The sequence below is a fragment of the Bos grunniens genome, chromosome 15 (genome assembly GCF_055505025.1).
Source record: "Bos grunniens cultivar Pamir isolate PY7600 chromosome 15, Bosgru_T2T1.0, whole genome shotgun sequence".
NCBI lineage: Eukaryota > Metazoa > Chordata > Mammalia > Artiodactyla > Bovidae > Bos > Bos grunniens.
This window is the reverse complement of record NC_141179.1, coordinates 5,549,684-5,574,927: the sequence shown is the minus strand read 5'-3', so window position 1 is coordinate 5,574,927 and position 25,244 is coordinate 5,549,684. Positions and strand designations below refer to the sequence as shown.

The 25,244-nt window shown below is 38.9% G+C and overlaps 1 protein-coding gene across 4 annotated transcripts in view; it reads left to right on the top strand.

The window, feature by feature from the left end:
• Positions 1-23,898, top strand: part of DYNC2H1 (dynein cytoplasmic 2 heavy chain 1) — a 393,081-nt gene extending 369,183 nt beyond the window's left edge. For 3 of the 4 annotated variants that reach the window (XM_086338264.1, XM_086338263.1, XM_086338267.1), the window contains 2 exons: positions 7,843-7,959; positions 23,643-23,898. In XM_086338264.1, coding sequence (XP_086194390.1) covers positions 7,843-7,959; positions 23,643-23,801 — 276 coding nt within the window. In that variant the 3' untranslated portion in view covers positions 23,802-23,898. Of the gene's footprint in view, positions 1-7,842; positions 7,960-13,166; positions 13,329-23,642 lie in introns of those variants that run through there. The other variant, XM_086338265.1, reaches the window with a different exon arrangement.
• Positions 23,899-25,244: the final 1,346 nt, after the last annotated feature.

Sequence of the window (25,244 nt, the reverse complement as noted above, 5' to 3'; positions counted from 1 at the left end):
TTATATGAGCTGCTTGTATATTTTGGAAATTAATCCTTTGTCAGTTTCATTTGGTATTGTTTTCTCCCATTCTGAGGGTTGTCTTTTTACCTTGCTTATAGTTTCCTTTGCTGTGCAAAAGTTTTTAAGTTTAATGAGCTCCCACTTGTTTGCTTTTGTCATTTTAAGACATCTATTTCTAATAGTTTTCATTTTTAAAACTGAGCACTTAATGTGAATATCCTTATATTGTCATTATCAAGTAGATATTATTTTTAAATCATGGGGGAACTTTAAGAATGCTTAGCAATATGATTTTCTCTGAAAGTCAATCTCTAAAATGATTTGGTGTTTGCAAGATAATATGATATAAAACTAGGTCAACAAAAAATTATTTTTCTTAAAAACTTAAATGACTGCAGCAATCAAAGGTTTTAAATCTGATATTCTTGTAGCATTAAGTGCTTAGAGTGTCTTATTATATTTACACCAGTTTAATGGGCTTTCTGAGGCTTTTCTCGTGGCTCAGTGGTAAGGAATCTGCCTGCCAGTGCAGCAGACACAGGTTTGATCCTTGATCCCAGAAGATCCCACATGCTAGGGAACAACTAAGCCCACGCACCGCAACTGTTGAGCCTGCGCTCTAGAGCCTGGGAGCTGCAACTGCTGATCCCACGTGCCACAACTACTGAAGCCCGCGCTCTAGAGTCCATTCTCTGCAACAAGAGAAGCGGCTGCAGTGACAAGCCTGCACAACACACGTAGAGGGTAGCTTCCGCTTGCCACAACTGGAGAAAAGCCCCTGCAGCAACAGAGACCCGGCACTGCCAAAAATAAATAAGTGGATAAAAATTCTCAAAAAGAAAAATAAAGCCTTTTAATTCTTAGTTGACTATACTGTTTCATAGCCTGGCCAACTTAATGCTATCTTCTCATGACCTCCAAATACAGTAGGAGGCTGAGAACTGGCTGTAATTTCCTGTTTGGAAAGTGTCTCTACTCTAAAACCTAAAAGATTCAAAGTGCTGGGATTATGTACTAAGTTCCATTAACTGTTCTAGTCCTTCCCCAGCTTTCAAAAACTTTTAAGAAACCTGTTTGTATTTCTTACTGGAATATAACTGTCCCTAGCATATTCTCCTTTCTTCAACCTACATCAAGCCACATACATAATTTTATATTTTCTAGTAGTGACACTAAAAATATAAAGGAAACAGATAAAAATATCCTTAGTGTTATTTTATTTTACCTAATATATACAACATATTGTTGTTTCAGCATGTAATGCTATGCTATGCTATGCTAAGTCACTTCAGTCGTGTCCGACTCTGTGCGACCCCATGGATTGCAGCCTAACAGGCTCCTCCGTCCATGGGGTTTTTCCAAGCAAGAGTACTGGAGTGGGGTGCCATCGCCTTCTCTGTCAGCACGTAATACATATTTTAAAATTATGAATGACATATTTTACTTTCTCTTTTCTTATACAAAGTCCTTAAAATCTATCATATATTCTGTATTTATGGCACATCTCATTTCAGACTTGTAACATCTCAAGTGTTCAATAACATATGTGACCTTGGCTACTGTACTGAACAGTAGCTCTAAAGAGAGAAGGTAATTCCCTAGAGAAAATTAAACATTTTCTGGCATTCAAGTTTATTCCCAATCATTGTTAGTTATTTTTCTTATTAAACAAAAAAATACAGAAGAGGAAAGAATAGTAAATGAATCTCTATACTCAAAGTTTTCAAGATTTAGAGATATTTCTTCTTTTTCTCTTTTTTTATTGTCTTTGCTAAAGCAAAGTCCAGGCATTTTACTTTTCCATTTCTCAAAAAAAAATTCTCATATAATATATTGTCACACATACAAAAATTAACAATATTTCCTTGGCATCATTCCTTGGCAATAGCTAGTTCACAGCAGTATTTACCACTGTCTAAAAAAAAAAATAATTTCCAATAGTGTGTTCAGATTCGGGTCAAAGTCTAGACACTGTGTTTGGTTATTGCGTGCCTTATGTCTTTTCACATCTAGATCAAGTTCATCTTTTTATTTCATACCACTGTTTGCTACAGAATCAAGGTCACCTCTGCTGTAGAATAATATTTTCCTGGAATTCTCTTGCTTTATCTATGACCCAACGGATGTTGGCAATTTGATCTCTGGTTGCTCTGCCTTTTCTAAATCCAGCTTGAACATCTGGACATTCTCAGTTCACATGCTGTTGAAGCCTAGCTTGGGGAATTTTGAGCATTATTTTGCTAGCATGTGCAATAAGTGCAATTGTACAGTAGTTTGAACATTCTTTGGCATTGTCTTTCTTTGAGATTGGAATGAAAACTGACCTTTTCCAGTCCTGTGGCCACTGCTGAGTTTTCCAAATTTGCTGGCATATCCAAATAATTTCCAGTAAAACCTTTATTTTGTCTTATTTAAATGGATGCACTATATAAGATAATTCTAGATAAGATAAGATAATGTCTAGAAACTAGTAGATGGATTAGCTTAAATGAATAGCAATAGCTATTCTTTGGGCACTTACTGTATATCAGGCATTTTTCCAAGTATTTTAAATATGATATTAGAGGAGAACTTTTATTTCCCTTTCCTGTAGTTTTTCCATGTGGAGGAATATTTACTAATGTTCATATTCCTAGACACTCTCTACCTTCTACCTGACTCCTCCCTTTCCAGGAAAGGTGTCACTTTATCTGATTATGAGTTTGAGTCAGGAACCCAGGGCTGAATACTGTGCCTTCCTATGCTCTTCTCTTGGGTTACATATTCTGCTCCGCCCCTTCAAGGTAGTCCCTGCATCTGGTGTAGCTGGCTCCTTAGCGTAGTACTGTCATAACTAGGAGTTAAGCCTTCCAAATTCTTGTGTTTGGTATTAGCAAGTACATTTGCCTGGAGATCTATCACATCCATCAAACTATCTTTTTCCAGGAAAAAAAGTAGTATTTTAGGCCTCTCTGCTTTTTCTCTTTCCATTGATGCAGAATTACAGATGAAACAGGGTTCCATTTGTTGATACCACTCCAATCTCTGATATAGCAATATTATCATTTTATTATATAAACAATAGCTATTGCTTTTTGAAAGTCCATGTTTTAATTTTCTTTAAATTCTGGAGTTGGAGAACGATAGAGGATGAGAGAGAAAAGGACAAATTTAGAGGATTTTATTAGAGGTGGTGATTTTATTAGAGGTGGTGACAGCCATTGGCAGTTGATAGTATATCGGAAGTTCAGAAGATAGAACCAAGAATGTCTCCCATGTGTCTGATCAAGCAACTACATGGTCAGTAGTGTCAGTTATTGAAATAAGGCTCTAAAGGACAGTATTTAACACCCCACAAACCCCCTGGTTAAAAGAGGAAAAGGAGAAGGGGGTGGTAGAGGATGACTTGGTTAGATAGTGTCACCAACTCAATTGAACTTGAGCAAAATCTGGGAGATAGTGGAGGATAGAGGAGCCTGGCATGCTGTGTAGTCCATGAGGTTGCAAAGAGTTGGACATGACTTAGTGGCTTCACTACAACAATATACATATTACATAGTCAAGTTGTGATGCTGTCAGTGGAGACTACTTTTACAAATTTCTGTAGAGTCCAGTTGAGCTCAAAACTCAATATATATCTCAGTTTATATCTCTGTATATGCATATTGAAAAATCAAATCGCCAGCATTCATTGGATCATGGAGAAAGCAAGGGAATTTCAGAAACACGTCTATTTCTGCTTCATTGACTACCGTGAAGCCTTTGACTGTGTGGATCACAGCAAACTGTGGAAAATTCTTAAAGAGGTGGCAGTATATCAGACCACCTTACATGTCTCCTGAGAAACCCATATGTGGATCAAGAAGCAAGAGAAATGGACATCAAACCACAGACTCGTTCAGAATTTGGGAAGGAGCATGACGAGGCTGTAATTATCACCCTGCTTATTTAGCTTAAATGCAGAATACATCCGGTCTTCCCAGGTGGCTCAGTGATGAAGAATCCACTGCCAATACAGGAGACATGGGTTCAAACCCTGGGTCAGAAAGAGCCCCTGGAATAAGAAATGACAACTCCACTTGTCAGTTGTCCAGTTGCCACTCCAGTATGCTTGCCTGGAAAATACCTTGGACAGATGAACCTGGTGGGCTACAGTCCAAAGGGTCACAAAGAGTCAGACACAACTGAGCCACTGAGCACGCATGCGCTCAAGGTACATCTTGTGAAATGCTAGGCTGGCTGAGTCAGAAGCTGAAATCAAGATTGCAGGAGAAATATCAACAACCTCAGATATCATATTGCAGGTGATAGCAATATAACAAGAACTAAAGAGCCTGTTGATGAGGGTGAAAGAAGAAAGTGAAAAGGCTGGCTTAAAACTCAACATGCAAAAAACTAAGATCATGGCATCCAGTCCCATCACTTCATGGCAAATAGATGGGGAAACAGTGGAAACAGTGGCGAATTGTATTTTCTTGGGCTCCAAAATCACTGCAGATGGTAACTGAAGCCATGAAATTAAAGGTAAATTCCTTCCTTGGAAGGAAAGGTATGATAAACCTAAACAGTATTAAAAAGCAGAGACATCACTTTATCAACAAAAGGCCCATATAGTCAAAGCTATGGTTTTTCTAGTAGTCATGTACAAATGTGAAAGTTGGAACATAAAGAAGGCTGAGCGCCAAAGAACTGATGTTTGCAAATTGTGGTGCTGGAGAAGAGTCCCTTGGACAGCAAGGAGATTAAACCAGTGAATCCTAAAGGAAATCAACCCTGAATATTCATTAGAAGGATTGATGCTGGAGGTGAAGCTTCATCACTTTGGCCACCTGATGCAAAGAGCCAACTCACTGGAAAAGACTGACACTGGGAAAGAGTGAAAGCCATAGGAGAGGAGGCAGCAGAGGATGAGATAGTTAGATAGCATCACCAACTCAGTGGACATGAATTGGAGCACACTCTGGGAGGTAACACACAGAAGAGCCTGGCGTGCTGCAGTCCATGGAGTCACAAAGAGTAGAACGTGACTTAGTGATGGAACACCGACAATAGCATATATACTATGCATATTACATAGTCAAGTTGTGACACTATCTGTGGGGACTGCTTCTACAAATTTCTATAGAGACCACTTGAGCTCAAACCTCAGTGAAATTTCTGAAAGAGGCCTTAGAAGAATTATGTTGCCTAGGGACTTACTAGGGCTTCCCTGATAGCTCAGTTGGTAAAGAATCTGCTTGCAATGCAGGAGACCCCGGTTTGAGTCCTGGGTTGGGAAGATCCCTTGGAGAAGGGATAGGCTAGATAGGGAAGAATTTTCTAGCACTGAAATTAGTAAACACTTAAATTTTAATCAAAAAATGGGCCAAAGAACTAAACAGACATTTCTCCAAAGAAGACGTACAGATGGCTAACAAACACATGAAAAGATACTCAACATCACTCATTATCAGAGAAATGCAAATTAAAACCACAGTGGGGTACCATCTCATGCTGGTCAGAATGGCTGCTATCAAAAAGTCTACAAACAATAAATGCTGGAGAGAGTGTGGAGAAAAGGGAACCCTCTTACACTGTTTGTGGGAATGCAAACTAGTACAGCCACTATGGAGAACAGTGTGGAGATTCCTTAAAAAACTGGAAATAGAACTGCCATATGACCCAGCAATCCCACTGCTGGGCACACGCACCGAGGAAACCAGAACTATAAGAGACACGTGTACCTCAATGTTCATCACAGCACTGTTTACAATAGCCAGGACACAGAAGCACCCTAGATGTCCATCAGTAGACGAATGGATAAGAAAGCTGTGGTACATATACACAATGGAATATTACTCAGCCATTAAAAAGAATGCATTTGAATCAGTTCTAATCAGGTGGATGAAACTGGAACCTATTATACAGAGTGAAATAAGTCAAAGAAAAACACCAATACAGTATATTGATGCATATATATGGAATTTAGAAAGATGGTAATGATGACCCTATATGCGAGACAGCAAAAGAGACACAGATGTAAAGAACAGACTTTTGGACTCCATGGGAGAAGGCAAGGGTGGGATGATTTGAGAGAATAGCATTGAAACATATTTATTACCATATGTGAAATAGATCACCAGTCCAAGTTCAATGCATGAAACAGGGCACTCAAAGCCAGTGCACTCAGACAACCCTGAGGGATGGGATGGGGAGGGAAGTGTGAGGCGGTTCAGGATGGGGAACATATCTACACCTGTGGCTGATTCATGTCAATGTATGACAAAAATCACTACAATATTGTAAAGTAGCCTCCAATTAAAATAATTAAAAAATTTTAATTTACTTTTCTTAAAGGCTATACCAAAGAGTCGGACGTGACTGAGCGACTGATCTGATCTGATCTGATCTGATACTTAAGTAACCCTTAAAGTGGCCTTATAACATCATGTCAGTGGTACAGAAAGAATATTGAACTTAGGGATTCAGTGATTCTGTTTTTATCCCAACTCTTTCACTGACAAACAAGTTGTTTATGTTTTTATGGTAAAGCAACTAATCAGAACTGTTTGTCAAGGCATACTCTACTAGTACTCTTCCCATAACCATCCTCTAACTATAATGTAGTTGAAAATGATTTCAGCTCTTTGAACTTCATGCATTCCCTTACCTCTAAAATTCTATAGTATGTTAAAACTTCAAAGGCACTAAACAATATTTATAAGATTGTTTTATTTTCTAGAAACTGAAAGAATGAACTTAAGAAATATGAAGCTAACATTATCAAAATATTTATATTTTTATTTTCATAATTTCATAAATTTACACTAATAATTTAGAGTAAGAGATGAACTCCTTTTTTGTTTTTTAATATATTTTTGGCTGTGTCTCTAGTTGCAGCTGGAGAAGGAAATGGCAACCCACTCCAGCATTCTTGCCTGGAAAATCCCATGGACAGAGCCTGGTGGGCTGCAGTCCATGGCGTCGCAAAGAGTCGGGCGTGACTGAGCTGCTGTCACCTACACTAGGTGAGGCATGTGAGTATAGTTGCCCTGTGGAACGTGGAATTACTTCCCTGACAAGGATTGAACCCATGGAAGACAGATTGTTTTTGTTTTTTTTTTTTTAATTTATTAATTTTAATTGGAGGATAATTACTTTACAATATTGTGGTGGGTTTTGCCATACATCGGCATTCATCAGCCACAGGTGCACATGTGTCCCCACGTCCTGAACCCACCTCCCTCCCACCCTATCCGTCTGGCTTGTCCCAGAGCACTGGCTTTGGGTGCCCTGCTTCATGCATCAAACCTGCAGTGGGGAAGGCAGGTTCTGAACCAGTGGACCACCAGGGAAGTCCCCAAGAGATGAACTCTTCTTTTTCCTTTTTTAAATTCTTCTTTCAGCTGTGTGTGACTTGCTAAAAATTATTTTGCATTAACCTTTCTGAATTTTGTTCTGTTCTTTAGAAAATGATGTCAGAATTCCAAGCAAGGAGCACTTGTTTTTTTCTCTAGTGTGCTTTGTGCTTATCTTTCCCCTTCCTGGAAAAAGAGTAACATTTTGGCTTTTGTCATTATATTTCTATTATTCTAGTTTCAAGGCACATGCAGTTGTATAACTGATGACATTTATAAGTATTTTTTTCTCAATTATTTGCTAAAATTCAGGACTAAGCCTAAAGGAAGCTCATAGTGAACACTGGTCCAGGCCTTCTCCTTCATTATTCTCAGATAAAATACCATAGTCTTTGTTTGAACACTGTTTGAAATGTATAGTTACAATGGAAATTGTCGCCTTCCTTCTGAAGATATAATAGAGTAACTCCTGTCGTTTCAGACTGTAATATGTATTTTAATGATTTGTATATCTCCGTGGCAGATCAGTGGCTTACTGCTGGAAGGATGCAGTTTTGATGGAAATCGACTTTGTGAAAATCAGCATGATTCTCCTAGTGTATCGTCAGTTCTCCCTTGTTTTATGGGCTGGATTCCACAGGTAATACATTTTTAACAGGGACAGCTTTAATCAATTCATTTTTGGATTAAATCTTTTTAATAAGATGTTCTTGGCCTATGAATTTTTTGTTTACTTTTTAATCTCACCTGCATTTGAACAAATTTATACTGAAAATACTGTGTCCTTTATTATATTTAAGATGTATAGGACTTTTTTTTCTATGGGGGGAGTATTAATTCTAGAAGGTCTTGTAGGCCCTCATAGAACCGTTCAGCTTCTTCAGCATTACTCGTCAGGGCATAGACTTGGATTACTGTGATATTGAATGGTTTGCCTTGGAAATGAACAGAGATCATTCTGTTGTTTTTGAGATTGCATCCAAGTGCTGCATTTTGGACACTTCTTGACTATGATGGCTACTCAGTTCTTCTAAGGGATTCTTGCCCACAGTCATTATAGGGGACAGGAATGCAAAAGTAGGAAGTCAAAAAATGTGTGGAGTAACAGGCAAATTTGGCCTTGGAGTACAGAATGAAGCAGGGCAAAGGCTAACAGAATTTTGCCAAGAGAACACCCTGGTCATAGCAAACATCCTCTTCCAACAACACAAGTGAAGACTCTACACATGGACATCACAAGATGGTCAACACCGAAATCAGATTGATTATATTCTTTGCAGCCAAAGATGGAGAAGCTCTATACAGTCAGCAAAAACAAGGCCGGGAGCTGACTGTGGCTCAGATCATGAACTCCTTATTGCCAAATTCAGACTGAAATTGAACAAAGTAGGGAAAACCACTAGAACATTCAGGTATGACCTAAATCAAGTGCCTTATGATTATACAGTGTAAGTGACAAATAGATTCAGGGGACTAGATCTGATAGACAGAGTGCCTGATGAACTATGGATGGAGGTTTGTGACATTGTACAGGAGACAAGGAGCAGATCATCCCCAAGAAAAAGAAATGCAAAAAGGCAAAATGGTTGTCTGAAGAGGCCTTACAAATGGCTGAGAGAAGAAGAGAAATGAAAGGCAAAGGAGGAAAGGAAAGATATACCTGTTTGAATGCAGAGTTTCAAAGAATAGCAAGGAGAGATAAGAAAGCCTTCCTCAGTGATCAGTGCAAAGAAGGAGAGGAGAACAATAGACTGGGAAAGACTAGAGATCTCTGCAAGAAAATTAGAGACACCAAGAGAGCATTTCATGCAAAGATGGGCTCAATAAAGGACAGAAATGGTATGGACCTAACAGAAGCAGAAGATATTCAGAAGAGGTGGCAAGAATACACAGAAGAACTATACAAAAAAGATCTTTATGACCCATATAACCATGATGATGTGGTCACTCACCTAGAACCAGACATCCTGGAATGAGAGGTCAAGTGGACCTTAGGAAGCATCAGTACGAACAAAGCTAGAGGAGGTAATCAAATTCCAGTTGAGCTATTTTTAATCCTAAGAGATGATGCTGTTGAAGTGCTTCACTGAATATGCCAGCAAATTTGGAAAACTCATCAGTGGCCACAGGACATGAAAGGTCAGTTTTCATTCCAATCCCAAAGAAAGGCAATGCCAAAGAATGCTCAAACTACCGCACGATTGCACTCATCTCACACGCTAGCAGAGTAATGCTCAAAATTCTCCAAGGCAGGCTTCAACAGTGCATGAACTATGAACTTCCGGATGTTCAAGCTGGCTTTAGAAAAGGCAGAGGGAGAGGGTGGGAAGATTTGGGAGAATGGCATTGAAACATGTAAAATATCATGTATGAAACGAGATGCCAGTCCAGGTTCAATGCACGATACTGGATGCTTGGGGCTAGTGCACTGGGACGACCCAGAGGGATGGTATGGGGAGGGAGGAGGGAGGAGGGTTCAGGATGGGGAACACATGTATACCTGTGGTGGATTCATTTTGATACTTGGCAAAACTAATACAATTATGTAAAGTTTAAAAATAAAATAAAATTAAAAAAAAAAAAAAGAAAAGGCAGAGGAACCAGAGATCAAATTGCCAATATCCATTGGATCACAGAAAAAGGGAGAGAGTTTAATAAAATCATCTACTTCTGCTTTGTTGACTATGCCAAACCTTTGACTGTGTGGATCACAACAAACTGTGGAAAATTTTTCAAGAGATGGGAATACCAGACCACCTGACCTGCCTTCTGAGAAATCTGTATGCAGGTCAAGAAGCAACAGTTAGAACTGGACATGGAACAACAGACTGGTTCCAAATTGGGAAAGGAGTACATCAAGGCTGTATATTGTCACCCTGCTTATTTAACTTATATTCAGAGCACATCATGAGAAATTCTGGGCTGGAAGAAACACAAGCTGGAATCAAGATTGCCAGGAGAAATGTCAATAACCTCAGATATACAGATGAGGTTAAGGTTAAGATAACATATAAAGTTGTATATGATGCCAATTTTTTAATTATGTAAAGTGTTAATTCTTTGGCAAACAAAATTAAAAGCCATATGGTGACCTTGATGAAGAGGAAAGGTAGGACATGTATAAACTGGTTCCCTTTTGGGGCTGCTGCTGCTGCTGCTAAGTCACTTCAGTCATGTCTGACTCTGTGCGACCCCATAGATGGCAGCCCACCAGGCTCCCCCATCCCTTGCCCAGTGTTCTCCAGGCAAGAACACTGGAGTGGGTTGCCATGTCCTCCTCCAATGCATGAAAGTGAAAAGTAAAAGTGAAGTCGCTCAGTTATGTCCAACTCTTTGCAACCCTATGGACTGCAGTCTACCAGGCTCCTCCATCCATGGGATTTTCCAGGCAAGAGTACTGGAGTGGGTTGCCATTGCCTTCTCCTCAGTTATAGAGAAATCCCAGCAATAAAATAGAGAGCATGGAGAAGACCTGAGTAGGCATAAATGCAGAAGACAATGACCTCAAGCAGTACCCACATAACTGACCATTATCTGAATGCAAATCAAAAATGCAGTGTTGTACTGGGCTGTATAAAAAGCAACATAACTTTGTAAGACTTGGAATTTATCCTTCTACAACACTGTGGTCTGAGTATCATTTCTATACCATTTTATTTACCATACTTTAAAAAAAAGAACTGGAATGGAAAGCTAAAAATAATTTAATTCAAAAAATAGTTCATGTAAAGAGAGATAAAATGAATTGGCATAGTCAATAAAAGAGATTATTGAAAGATAAGATGAATTTATTATTTTTGTAAAAGGGATTTCCTCCAAGACTTTTGCACTTTTTCCTGACACATAATGGAAGGATTTAAGGTGCTTCCCCACCTCTTTTTTCCCCTCCTTCCTTAAGTGAGGCTCATTTTCCCATATAACCTTACTGTTTTGACTGCCTCTCCTGGATCAACTAAGAGGAGAGAGAATATGGGACATGTTGCTAAATGTTTCAGAACACAGAATTTTGGAGTCTAACAGACTAAATCCCATTCTCAGCTCTCAAACTTATGATCTGGGTGATTTGGGGCTAATTGCCTGGTTTCAATGAGCCTCATTTGAAAGTGGAGACTGGTGTTCCCTATAGAAACATGTTGAGCCCCTGTATCTGTGAAGTACTCACCAGGGTAAGTTACTAACTTACATGGTTACTTAGTACATGTGGTAAGTCTGACTTATCCTGAAGTGAACATTTTTAAATATTTTTATAATAATATGATAATTATTTCATATGGTACGCTATAGTACACTGCTGCTGCTAAGTCGCTTCAGTTGTGTCCGACTCTGTGCAAACCCATAGACAGCAGCCCACCAGGCTCCCCCGTCCCTGGGATTCTCCAGGCAAGAACACTGGAGTGGGTTGCCATTTCCTTCTCCAGTGCATGAAAGTGAAAAGTGAAAGTGAAGTCGCTCAGTTGTGTCTGACTCTTAGCGACCCCATGGACTGCAGCCTACCAGGTTTCTCCATCCATGGGATTTTCCAGGCAAGAGTACTGGAGTGGGGTGCCATTGCCTTCTCCACTAAGTGCTTTCAATCATCATTCAATACTTAAGTTCCTGTTATATACCATGTTCTGAAGAGTAGGGTAACAAAATAAATTTCTTCCTTCAAAGAATCTTCTGTTGAGTAGAGACAAAGGGGAAGAGAAACTATTCAGTTCAAAGTTACAGAAGTACATTATGGAGGATTACATAAAATGTTTTGGCAGATGAAGGAGACCTCAGCTCTATCATGTGTAAGCAGAAGAGGGAAAGTCTGATGATCTCACAGGGAAAGGAAGAATCTTCCCCAAACTGTATTCACAATAGAAGTATGAAAAGTTCAAGGACAAATTCAAAAATGCATTCTCTATAGAAGGGGACGTAGTTTTGAATGCATGGAGATATGAAAAGAATTTAGGTTGTTCTGGGAAGTGCAAGTATAGTACATCTGGAATGTACTGGAATGGTTCAAATCGAAGAATGATAGGGGATGTAGTCAGAAAAAAAAGCTGAGCCCAAGTATGACAAGCCTTGGAGCCATGCCAAGGAGTTGAGCCTGCCTTATGATCAATAGAAAGTCATTAAGAATGCAGAACAGGTGTGTGGTAAGATCAGGTTTTTAGTTTTAGAGAATTGGTGTAGCACTGAGAGAACTGAAGATTGACGTAGAGTGAGATACAATCACATATGTTTTCACAGTAATCCTCAGAGTTTGGTAGAGCAGTTTTTCTCTATGCTTTGTTGAGGAAGAAACTGCAAATCTGGTAAACTAAGTGATTTGTTATAGGTCCCCCAATAGTAGCATTAGTGTTTGAATAATAGCAATGAATATTTATCTGTATTGATTATGTGTCAAACACTGTACAGGATGTTTAGAATATAAGATAGACCTTCCAAAAAATTTGAAATAGGAAATACTGAAATAGGAAAATATTGTTATAAAAACATTTTAAAACATTAAAAATGTGATCATCTCCTTTGTAAACTCAGAAAACCTAAGTTTAAAAGACTGTGTAGCTTGATCAAGGTAGGCAAGTAAGTTTCAAATTCAGGTTATTTCTCTTAAATCTTGGGCCTGATACTGAGTCAACCTATAGTATAAACTAGTGTTTAGAAAACTGCAGTCCACAGGCCAAATCCAGTGCACTGCTTATTTTTGTGCAGCCCACAGTAATGTGATCATGAATGACTTGTATCTTTTTAAATAGATGCAAAACTCAGAAGGATAGTATTTTATGACATGTAAGTTAACTGAAATGAATTAAGTGAATTTTGGTGTCCATGAAGAAAATTTTGTATGGAAAACAGCTCTGCTCATTTATGTAGATGCTTCCAGACTGCTGCAGTGGAGTTAAAGATACAGTTACCTCCAAGACATACAGCCCATAAATCCTGAAATTATTTACTATCTGGCGTCTTACAGAAAAGTTTGCTGACTCTGTATAAACTGTCAAACTCTCCAACTTCTGCTTGAGTTAAGTATTATTTTGTTCAAGAAATTATTTTTTATGCCAGCTATATCTGTCTTTAATAAGCTTTTCAGAATTTGGTGGGGATCATCATATTTTAATGCATTTTTACCAAGAGGGTAGGAACCAATATAAAATTGAAGGAAGCATCAACACCAACTCACATAAACAAGTAAACGAGTTCCTTTTCCACTTACTCTTACAGCTACTTTATTGCAGAAAGTGCAGAATCATTTAGTAAGCTTAAAGAAAATCAGGAAGTTCAGAACTTTGGTAGCTAATTCCTTTTGGGCCTGAATAAGGTTATTCCACAAACTATTTGCATCATACTATCTGATACCTAAGGAGAAAGACGGAGAAGGCAATGGCACCCCACTCCAGTACTCTTGCCTGGAAAATCCCATGGACGGAGGAGCCTGGTAGGCTGCAGTCCATGGGGTTGCTAAGAGAACACAACTAAGTGTGTTACACTTACACACTTTCACTTTTCACTTTCATGCATTGGAGAAGGAAATGGCAACCCACTCCAGTGTTCTTGCCTGGAGAATCCCAGGGACAGAGGAGCCTGGTAGGAGGCCGTCTGTGGGGTCGCACAGAGTCGGACACGATTGAAGCAACTTAGCAGCAGCAGCAGCAGCAGCAACAAGGAGAAAGAAGGGCATCCCCAGTGGCTCAACAGTAAAGAATCTGCCTGCAGTGCAGGTTCCACAAGAGATACAGGTTGATCCCTGGTTTGGGAAGATCTGGAGGAAGGCATGGCAACTCTCTCCAGTACTCTTGCCTGGAGCATCCCATGGACGGAGGAGCCCGGCGGACTGCGGTCTCTGGAGTCGCACAGAGTTGGACAGCGCTGAGCGTGCATGCACACGTGCATCTGACATCTGAAGGTCCTGAACAACTCTATTTCAGTGGAAAGAGGCCCAGTCATTTGCATAGCCAGTCATTTGCACAGCATTGCTGTGAGGTGCATGGTGTTTACATCATAAAAGAGCATTTTAGGTTGTGAAAGACCGAAGAACTTACATGGTAATACTTAACAAAGGATCAGTTCAGTTCAGTTCAGTTGTTCAGTCATGTCCGACTCTTTGCAACGCCATGAATTGCAGCACGCCAGGCCTCCCTGTCCATCACCAACTCCCAGAGTTCACTCAAACTCACGTCCATTGAGTCGGTGATGCCATCCAGCCATCTCATCCTCTGTCATCCCCTTCTCTTCCTGCCCCCAATCCCTCCCAGCATCAGGGTCTTGTCCAATGAGTCAACTCTTCGCATGAGGTAGCCAGAGTACTGGAGTTTCAGCTTTACCATCATTCCTTCCAAAGAACACCCAGGACCGATCTCCTTTAGAATGGGCTGGTTGGATCTCCTTGCTGCCTCTTGAGAAACCTATATGCAGGTCAGGAAGCAACAGTTAGAACTGGACATGGAACAACAGACTGGTTCCAAATAGGAAAAGGAGTACGTCAAGGCTGTATATTGTCACCCTGCTTATTTAGCTTATATGCAGAGTACATCATGAGAAACGCTGGGCTGGAAGAAGCACAAGCTGGAATCAAGATTGCTGGGAGAAATATCAATAACCGCAGATATGCAGATGACACCACTCTTATAACAAAGGATATGAACAGCTAATTCTTAAGACTTTTATTGAGGAAAGTAGGAGGTTTACTATTGCGTCTGTTATATGTAATGTACTTTGTCAGCTAACAAAATTCTAAGTAGGAATGTCCAAAAGAATTAAAAGGTAGTGAAACGCTGGTGCTGTTTTCCTCGTGTTTCTGTTTACCATTATTGATGTTCAGCAAGTAATATATCCTACACTCACATGATTCATTTAAGCGTTCATTCATTCATTCATTCATGATGCAGATTCTTAAGGTTCTTCCAGTTCCAGCTCAGTACTGGGGGTTAAATTAACATAGGTCCAAATTAAGATTCCCCTAAGGGATTTTACCCAAAAAAGCACTCACTTTCTCCAAAGTGTTCTACACTGCATTTTTCCATAATGGTTCTCAGAAAACTTGTTCAGTATACAAATTTAAATTTAGAAATTCATGGTGTTTTTGAGAATGTTAAAAACTGAGAATTCCCAAAAGTTTCCTAACAAACAACCCTTTTCCTGCACCTGCACCCCACCTCAATCAGGATCTAGTGTTCCACATAACAGTTAGGTAGGTCAGTCTTTATAATGCCCTGTTCTTAAATTCCATAGGAAGTCAATTTGCCTTTCATCTATTTTTCCAGTGAAAAGTATTACTTAGGGTCTGTCAGCCCCACAGTAACATAGAAATTCTGGACCAGCCTGAACCCCACAGGCCTATACCTTCCAAGAGGTGTCACAGTTGCCAGTTCAACTTTAGAAACCATTTCATTCCCAGGGAAATTATGACTATAAAATGATTACACATACCCCTCACAGTATAAAATGATATATGCTGAAAACTCTGCCTTTTATATACTCTGATTTAAAAATATTAAAAAGTACTATTTTTTCTATGTGACTTTTTTTTTCTTAAGGACTTACTCTGAAAGCAGTGTTGTTAGCATTGTATTATTGAAAAACAGTGAAGTAGTTCTCTACCAAAGTACATTTTAAAGAGTAGCTAGACATTCTTGACAGAACAGAGTCTTTCAAAATATTTATTGTTGGCAGGTTGTTTAATTTCCTGTTCTGAAATAGTTATTTTTTTCAGGGTTGCATTACTCATAATGCCATTTTTATGTACATTAAACTTCTGATTTCCTCACATCTTCTTTTCTAAAGCGAATAGCTGTTCATTGACTTGGTTCATAATAGAAGTTGGTTGGACCTTATGCACAAATAAGTTGGACCTTATGCATAAAGCTATTTCTCATCATGTGAAGTTTGCCCTCACATGTTTTATTAGAGTGAAATTTGAATTGATATTGGCAAAATAGTTATCATGATTCACCTGGGGTTAATTTGGGTGTTTTTTTGTTTGTTCTCTGGTGTTATTTTATTTTGTTATTTTCTTTGGTTTTGTTGGCTAAGTGATACCTAGTATCACCATTTGACTTTGTAAACAGCTTCTTTTACTTATTAGCATGTTGCCTTCTATTTGCGGTACGTATATACTTTTTCTTTTTTTCTTTTTTTTTTTCTAATTTTATTTTATTTTTAAACTTTACATAATTGTATTAGTTTTGCCAAATATCAAAATGAATCCGCCACAGGTATACATGTGTTCCCCATCCCGAACCCTCCTCCCTCCTCCCTCCCCATACCATCCCTCTGGGCCATCCAGTGCACCAGCCCCAAGCATCCAGCATCGTGCATCGAACCTGGACTGGCAACTCGTTTCCTACATGATATTTTACATGTTTCAATGCCATTCTCCCAAATCTTCCCACCCTCTCCCTCTCCCACAGAGTCCATAAGACTGTTCTATACATCAGTGTCTCTTTTGCTGTCTCGTATACAGAGTTATTGTTACCATCTTTCTAAATTCCATATATATGCGTTAGTATACTGTATTTATGTTTTTCCTTCTGGCTTACTTCACTCTGTATAATAGGCTCCAGTTTCATCCACCTCATTAGAACTGATTCAAATGTATTCTTTTTAATGGCTGAGTAATACTCCATTGTGTATATGTACCACCGCTTTCTTATCCATTCATCTGCTGATGGACATCTAGGTTGCTTCCATGTCCTGGCTATTATAAACAGTGCTGCGATGAACATTGGGGTACACGTGTCTCTTTCCCTTCTGGTTTCCTCAGTGTGTATGCCCAGCAGTGGGATTGCTGGATCATAAGGCAGTTCTATTTCCAGTTTTTTAAGGAATCTCCACACTGTTCTCCATAGTGGCTGTACTAGTTTGCATTCCCACCAACAGTGTAAGAGGATTCCCTTTTCTCCACACCCTCTCCAGCATTTATACTTTTAAGTCACTTTCCCTGGGGCCTAGGCATTAGTGTGAGTAATCACAATATATAGGTTTTTATATGTTTAATTTTAATAATTTCAAACTAAGTTGTTTATGTAATATAATATGAAATATTTGAAGTCCTTCTAATGTATCTCTTTTTTTGCATTGAGCTCTTAGTATATTTATTAATAATTAATAACATTTTAGTTTCATCCAAATATTTCTGCCCAGCAGGGTCTTATGCTTTTTCTATTAAGATAAACATATTAAAGAGGGAGTTGTGCCATAAGAATTTAATTCAGTTAACAATATTTATGAAACTTCTGTCTGCATAAGACATGCTGAGTGAGAATGACAAAGCACTTAGCTCTATTACTTTGGTCATTTATTTATTGGTTACCTAAGAGCAAGTCCATTTAACTTTTTTACAGGAGGTTTTAACATTTACCATGTACAAGATTTTGAACAGTTAAATGTTAAGAAGCAACTATGGTACTTTGCTTTTAAAATACTGTGGGTTTTTGTTGGGGATATTTGTACCCTCACTTAAACATAAAGCCTACAACCAAAAGCAGGTTTGGAAGGATTTGGAAATATATACAAACACTAGTAAATTGATACTGAATATTGAAAGAATCAACTTTGCATTATTCTTAGATTCTTGATTTAAAGAGAAAATTGCTTGGTGTTAAAATGAAGAGATATAAAGAAATCTTCTGAATAGAAAGTGATAGCATTATATAACATTTCAGTGTGATGTTTTATTTTCATTTTTGACCATAGAAGTTCGATGAAACAAAGCAAATATCAGGTGGCAGAGAAAGATAATTTAAGACCTTTCCTGGGATTATAAATAGACATTCAAAGATTCACATCACTTCAGTTCAACAAATATGTAATGTTTGTCTGCTCTTTGCTGAAGAATTTAAAGGCAATACCAAAAGAAAGCTCGCACTAGGTACTAACTTCAGGAACGGCTGATGTGTTATGAAAATTACAGGAATTTCTGAATCCTAAAGCTTTGCCATTTAAGCAGAATTGGAAAAGAGGGAAGGGATTAGGCAGTGACTAAAAATGGTTGAAAATTCTCTTTACACCAAGTTCCATATTTTTTCTGAGGCCCCACTCAGGATTCATTCTCTCCATTAATCCTTGTTAGGTTAATATATCCCAGAGTAGTAGTTTACTTTGATTTTGTAAAGTACTAATTTTTCCAGAAATTGCATTCTAAATATTTGATGTGTATGCTGTTTCCTAAACTAAATTATGGAGAAGACAATGGCACCCCACTCCAGTACTCTTGCCTGGAAAATCCCATGGATGGAGGAGCCTAGTGGGCTGCAGTCCATGGGGTCACCAAGAGTCGGACACGACTGAGCGACTTCACTTTCACTTTTCACTTTCATGCATTGGAGAAGGAAATGGCAACCCACTCCAGTGTTCTTGCCTGGAGAATCCCAGGGACAGGGGAGCCTGGTGGGCTGCCGTCTATGGGGTCCCACAGAGTTGGACACGACTGAAGTGACTTAGCAGCAGCAAACTAAATTATAAGTTTCAAAGATGATTATTATTTTCCCTATTTGAATATATATTGAAATTCTTAGCCTTTATAATTCCAGGGACAATGTTAGCACATAAATGCTGGTAAATGAGTGGATGAGTAACTGACAGAATCATCAATACAAAGATTCAAGGCAGATGGTTTTTTTTTTTATCTATTTAGATAATGATTCTTCAAAAAGAATACATTTTCTCATGTACATTTCTTATGTTATTATTTAGAAATGAATGAGTTTTAAAGAGACTTAACTGATTTGTATCAAGGACTTAGAAAAGTTAGAACATTATTTTCATGTTTGTTTGAGTAATAGAGATGAGGCTTGAAAAAGATAATCAAAATTCTATATGATCAGATCAGATCAGATCAGTCACTCAGTCATGTCCGACTCTTTGCGACCCCGTGAATCGCAGCACGCCAGGCCTCCCTGTCCATCACCAACTCCCAGAGTTCACTCAGACTCACGTCCATCGAGTCAGTGATGCCATCCAGCCATCTCATCCTCTGCCATCCCCTTCTCCTCTTGCCCCCAATCCCTCCCAGCATCAGAGTCTTTTCCAATGAGTCAACTCTTCGAATGAGGTAGCCAAAGTACTGGAGTTTCAGATTTAGCATCATTCCTTCCAAAGAAATCCCAGGGCTGATCTCCTTCACAATGGACTGGTTGGATCTCCTTGCAGTCCAAGGGACTCTCAAGAGTCTTCTCCAACACCATAGTTCAAAAGCATCAATTCTTCGGCGCTCAGCCTTCTTCACAGTCCAACTCTCACATCCATACATGACCACAGGAAAAACCATAGCCTTGACTAGACGAACTTTTGTTGGCAAAGTAATCTATGATACCACTCTTAAAAACAGAATGTTTTAAATTTTTTCATGAAGCAAAAATATTTTTATTTCTCTCTGTCCTAGCACCATCCATGACATGTAGCAGATGGTAAAAAGCTGGGACTTAAACTGATTTTACAGTTAGTAAGAATTAAAGACAATGTATGCATATGTAGTCCTAATATTTGAAGGTATGTGGATAAATAATACTTTCCACTCCTAAATACATCGTTGGATCAGGTGTTGTTTATGTCCCTTGGATAATAGGGAAACTGATAGTCCGAGAATATCTGTAGGGTCAGGAGCACCTAGACAAGCTAATATTCAAATGCCAAATTTTTTTTTTTTCAACTGTACTACCTATGACAACTTTGCCACTTGCCTAACCAAGTTATCATGAAAAATTTTCCATAAGTTTCTTATTTATCATTTGTAAAATTTTAGAATGAGTCCAACGTTGTCTTGTGTTTCATTCTAACTCTAAATATAATCCATACTTTAAATAAAATTATATATTCAATAAATAACATTAATCCTAAATTTGAACTGGAATTATTAGGAACTTCTGATGATTTTCTTTAAAAAATACGTATTTCTGAGCTTCAGTCACTAAAAAGTCCTAGAAGGAGAATGATAGATCATTTCTAGCGCCCAGACTGGGGTCCCTAGAACCATCCCAGGTGGCTCAGTAGTGAAGAATCACCTACTAATGCAGGAGATGCAGGTGTGATCCCTGGGTGTGGAGGATCCCCTGGAGGAGTAAATGGCAACCCACTCCAGTATTCCTGCCTGGAAAAAATCTTATGGACAGAGGAGCCCGGTGGGGTATAGTCTATGGTGTCACAAAGAGTTGGACAGGACTCAGCAAATGAGCATGCATGCAGGCACCATTTTTTTATTAAAGGATCTGAGGATCCTCAGAGTAATGACTGTCCTTTATTTCTGAGACAGCAGATAAACAAGATGAACTTACAGCGTCTTGAGACACTAGAAGGAAAAAAAGCTTTTGAAGATGACTAGGGACATAAGACGGAGAAGGCAATGGCAACCCACTCCAGTACTCTTGACCGGAAAATCCCACGGACGGAGGGGCCTGGTGGGCTGCAGTCCATGGGGTCGCTAGGAGTCGGACACGACTGAGAGACTTCACTTTCACTTTTCACTTTCATGCATTGGAGAAGGAAATGGCAACCCACTCCAGTGTTCCTGCCTGGAGTATCCCAGGGACAGGGGAGCCTGGTGGGCTGCCGTCTATGGGGTCTCACAGAGTCGGACACGACTGAAGCGACTTAGCAGCAGCAGCAGCAGGGATGTAAGAGAGTCAGTTAGGTCATGCAGTCGTGCCCGACTCTTTGCAACCCCGTGGACAGCACACCAGGCTTTCCTATCCATCACCATCTCCTGGAACTTGCTCAAACTCATGTCCATCGAGTTGGTGATGCCATCCAACCATCTCATCCTCTGTCATCCCCTTCTCCTCCTGCCTTCAGTCTTTGCCAGCATCAGGGTCTTTGCCAGTGAGTCAGTTCTTCACATCAGATGGCCAAAGTATTGTAGCTTCAGCTTCATCAATCAGTCCTTCCAATAAATATTCAGGACTTATTTCCTTTAGAATTGACTGGTTTGATCTACTTGCAGTCCAAGGGACTCTCAAGAGTCTTATCCAACACCACAGTTCAAATGCAGCAATTCTTTGACTAGACAGACCTTTGTTGGCAAAGTAATGTCTCTGTTTTTTAATATGCTGTCTAGGTTGGTCATAGCTTTTCTTCCAAGGAGCTAGTGTCTTTTAATTTCATGGCTGCAGTCACCATCTGCACTGATCTTGCAACCCAAGAAAATAAAGGCTCTCACTGTTTCCATCGTTTCCCCATCTATTTGCCATGAAGTGATGGGACTGGATGATGTGATCTTCTTTTTTTTTTGAATGTTTAGTTTCAAGCCAGAATTTTCACTGTCTTTCACTTTCATCAAGAGGCTCTTTAGTTCTTCTTTCCTTTCTGCCATAAGAGTGGTGTCATCCTCATATCTGAGGTTATCGCTATTTCTCCTGGCAATCTTGATTCCAGCTTGTGCTTCATCCAGCCTGGCATTTTGCATGATGTTCTCTGCATATAAGTTAAATAAGCAGGGTGACAATATACAGCCTTGACGAACTCCTTTTCCTATTTGGAACGAGTCTGTTGTTCCATGTCCAGTTCTAACTGTTGCTTCCTGACCTGCATACAGATTTCTCAGGAGGCAGGTAAGGTGGTCTGGTATTCCCATCTCTTTCAGAATTTTCCACAGTTTACTGTGGTCCACATAGTCAAAGGCTTTGGCATAGTCAATAAAGCAGAAGTAGATGTTTTTCTGGAACTCTCTTACTTTTTCTGTGATCCAATGGATGTATGCAGTTTGATCTCTGCTTCCTCTGCCTTTTGTAAATCCACCTTGACTATCTGGACATTCTTGGTTTACATACTATTAAAGCCTCACTTGGAGAATTTTGAGCATTACTTTGCTAGCATGTGAGATGAGTCAATTGTACAGGAGTTTGAACATCCTTTGGCATTACCTTTCTTTGGGATTGGAATGAAAACTGATGTTCCCAGTCCTTTGGCCACCACTGTGTTTTCCAAATTTCCTGGCATGTTGAATGCAGCGCTTTCACAGCATCATCTTTAGAATTTGAAATAGCTCAAGTGGAATTCCATCACCTCCACTAGCTTTGTTTGTAGTGATGCTTCCTATGGCCCTAGGGATGCTTCCTAAGATTAGATACATGTAGAAACAAAACCCTCAGGGGCCAAATTAATGAGTTCCCACTGCACAAAAATTGACAATTTGAACACCAATAAAATCATGGTTACATTACATTGAAACACATTGAATATGTTTAAATCTACGAGTTCATAATGATACTTCAAAAATAGGTAGTCACTGATCACCTTTTCAGTATAACAAGAAAAAAATTCATTGTTCTAAAAGCACATAAATAAAGGGAAATTAGATAGCATTTATCTAGCCTTTCCTCCCTCCATGGTAATCATATGATTGATAAGTGGAATTTCTTCTTTATAGATATGTTTCTATTTGGAAATGAAGAAGAAATAATGTAATTAGATCATCATTTTGTAATCTTAAATATAAATAAGATTTATGTCATCATCAATGGTACCTAATATCTATGGGAATTTGCTTTATGTTTCAGGGAACTCAAACAGGGGCTCTGTATCAACCTAGAGGGGTTGGATGGGGAGGGAGATGTAAGAAAGGTTGAAGAGAGGAGGAACGTATGTATACCTATGGCTAATTCATGTTGAGGTTTGATAGAAAACAACAAAATTCTGTAAAGCAGTTAACCTTCAATAAAAAACGAGAGGCAGCCACACTCTATTTGTTCTTGAATGAAGCACACACTGTTACCTATGCAGTGTTTTCACCAAAAACGTAATCTGAGTCTGAACTCACCTCCAGATCCCTTTACAAGAGTAAAGAGAACAAAAGGACAAGATACCTCGGGGATGTAGCCAACAAAAGTTAGAATGTGGGAAACTCTTTGGTATAGTACTTTAGCAAACAAATTGCAAAGAATAAAAGAGGGAAAACTTGTAAATTCAAGAGATGTAAGAGACATAGCAGACCACAGAATGAAGGCTCTGTTTGAACCGCTGTTCTTAGAAAAAGTCTTTTTAAAAGTATGGGTTAATGAGATAATGGATATAAGGTGATATTAAGGAATTATTGTTCATATTTTTATATGATAATATTATTGTGATTATATTTTATTCATAGACATTTTAATATTTAAGGTGAATTTTTTGTGTAGGATTTGGTTCAAAATACTGTAATATTTGTTGCTGGGGGAAGGTTGTAAATGAAATACAATGAGTTGATAACTGTTGCAGCTGAATGATGGGGTTTATTATGCTGATCTTTATTTTAAACATTTTATAATAAAATGTTAAATCGTATTATTTGGGAGGGTTTTATGTTTATATCTTTGGTTATCTACTAATCTGCTTCAACAGTATACTGCTGTATTTTAAAACAAAATTAATTCTTTTAAACAGGCTGCGTATGGTCCGTACTCCCCTGACGAGTGCATATCTTTGCCTGTTTACACAAGTGCTGAGAGGGATCGTGTGGTGATCAATGTCAGCATTCCATGTGGGGGCAACCAAGACCAGTGGATTCAGTGTGGAGCAGCTCTATTTCTCAAAAATCAGTAGAACCTAATGTCAATAAAAGCTGTCTTAGCAAGAAGAAACATTTATTAATTAAGCTTTGAATAAAATATGTAATGAGTCATGGCCCACAATATTAGCATATAGTTGTCCTGTGTCGTTTATCTTGAGTTTTTACTTTATGGATAATGATAGCACCTTGTACCTTTTAAAGTAATAACTTAAGTCAACGTTAGAATAGAGTATTCCTTATATAATACAATAAGTCCCCTACATACAGTCAGGTTCCATTCTGAGAGTGCATTTGTAAGTCCAGTTGGTTCATAAGTCCAACAAAGTTTGCCCAGGCTACCCACTCCAGTATTCTTGGGCTTCCCAGGTGGCTCAGATGGTAAAAGAATCCGCCTGCAACGTGGCAGACGTGGGTTTGATTCCTGGGTTGGGAAGATCCCCTGGAGGAGAGCATGGCAATCCTCGCCAGTATTCTTGCCTGGAGAATCCCATGGAAGAGCCTGGCGGCCTTGGTGTCAAAAAGAGTCAGACACGACTGAGCGACTCAGCCCACAGCACAGGTCCCCAGCTAACACAGTCTGCTATGTAGTACTGTACTGTAATAGGTTTATAATACTTTCACACAAATAATACATAAAAACAAAACAGAGAAGACATTTTTAATATACTGTAGTACCTTGAGAAGCACAGTAGTCCATCATGATGGCTGGCATATAGGGCTGGCATCAAGTGAACCAGCAAGCTGTGTTACAGGTGAGGAAGAGGAGGTGGGAGACGGTAGAGCTGAAGGATCATCAGCAAGAGGAGACGGAGGGCAAACTGCAACTTCACTCATGCCTGACGTTGATGCAACGCATGTTTGCTTTTTTAAAAGTTTGCAACTTGAAGGTTCACATGTAGAAGACTTACTGTATTAAGCATTTCTGTGAGGCACTTTACTTTCAGTGGCTCAAAAATTTAATGTTTTAATAAGAGTTTTAAAATAGGAAATCTAATATTTTGGCTATAATTTTTGTATCATTATTTAATGACATAAGATATTAATGTTTCAGTCTTTCATGGTTTTACATATATATATATGCATATATGTACATATATTATGTAAAATGTCTTTTTAAACATTGAAGGATGCATTATAGTTAAATAACCCAGCATCTCAAAGTAATGGAAAAGAATGAGGAATAATTGCACAGAATCCAGGATAAGAATTTTACAAATAGAATAATTAAATGATGAAAAGTTGTAGTTTCTCCTGTATGTGGCTTTCCATTGTGTTTCTGTGGAACAGTAAAATTCTACAGTGGCTGAAAGTTTTAAATAAACGGCAAGGGAGAAGCAGGAAGGAGTATACAGGGAAGGCTTTGTGGGCTGTGTCTGGAAATGTCACACACAGCTTATGTTTACGTTGTGTTACAGAGAACTGAATCGCGTGGCTGCACCTGCTTTCTAGGGCGTGGGAAATGCGGTCTAGCTGGG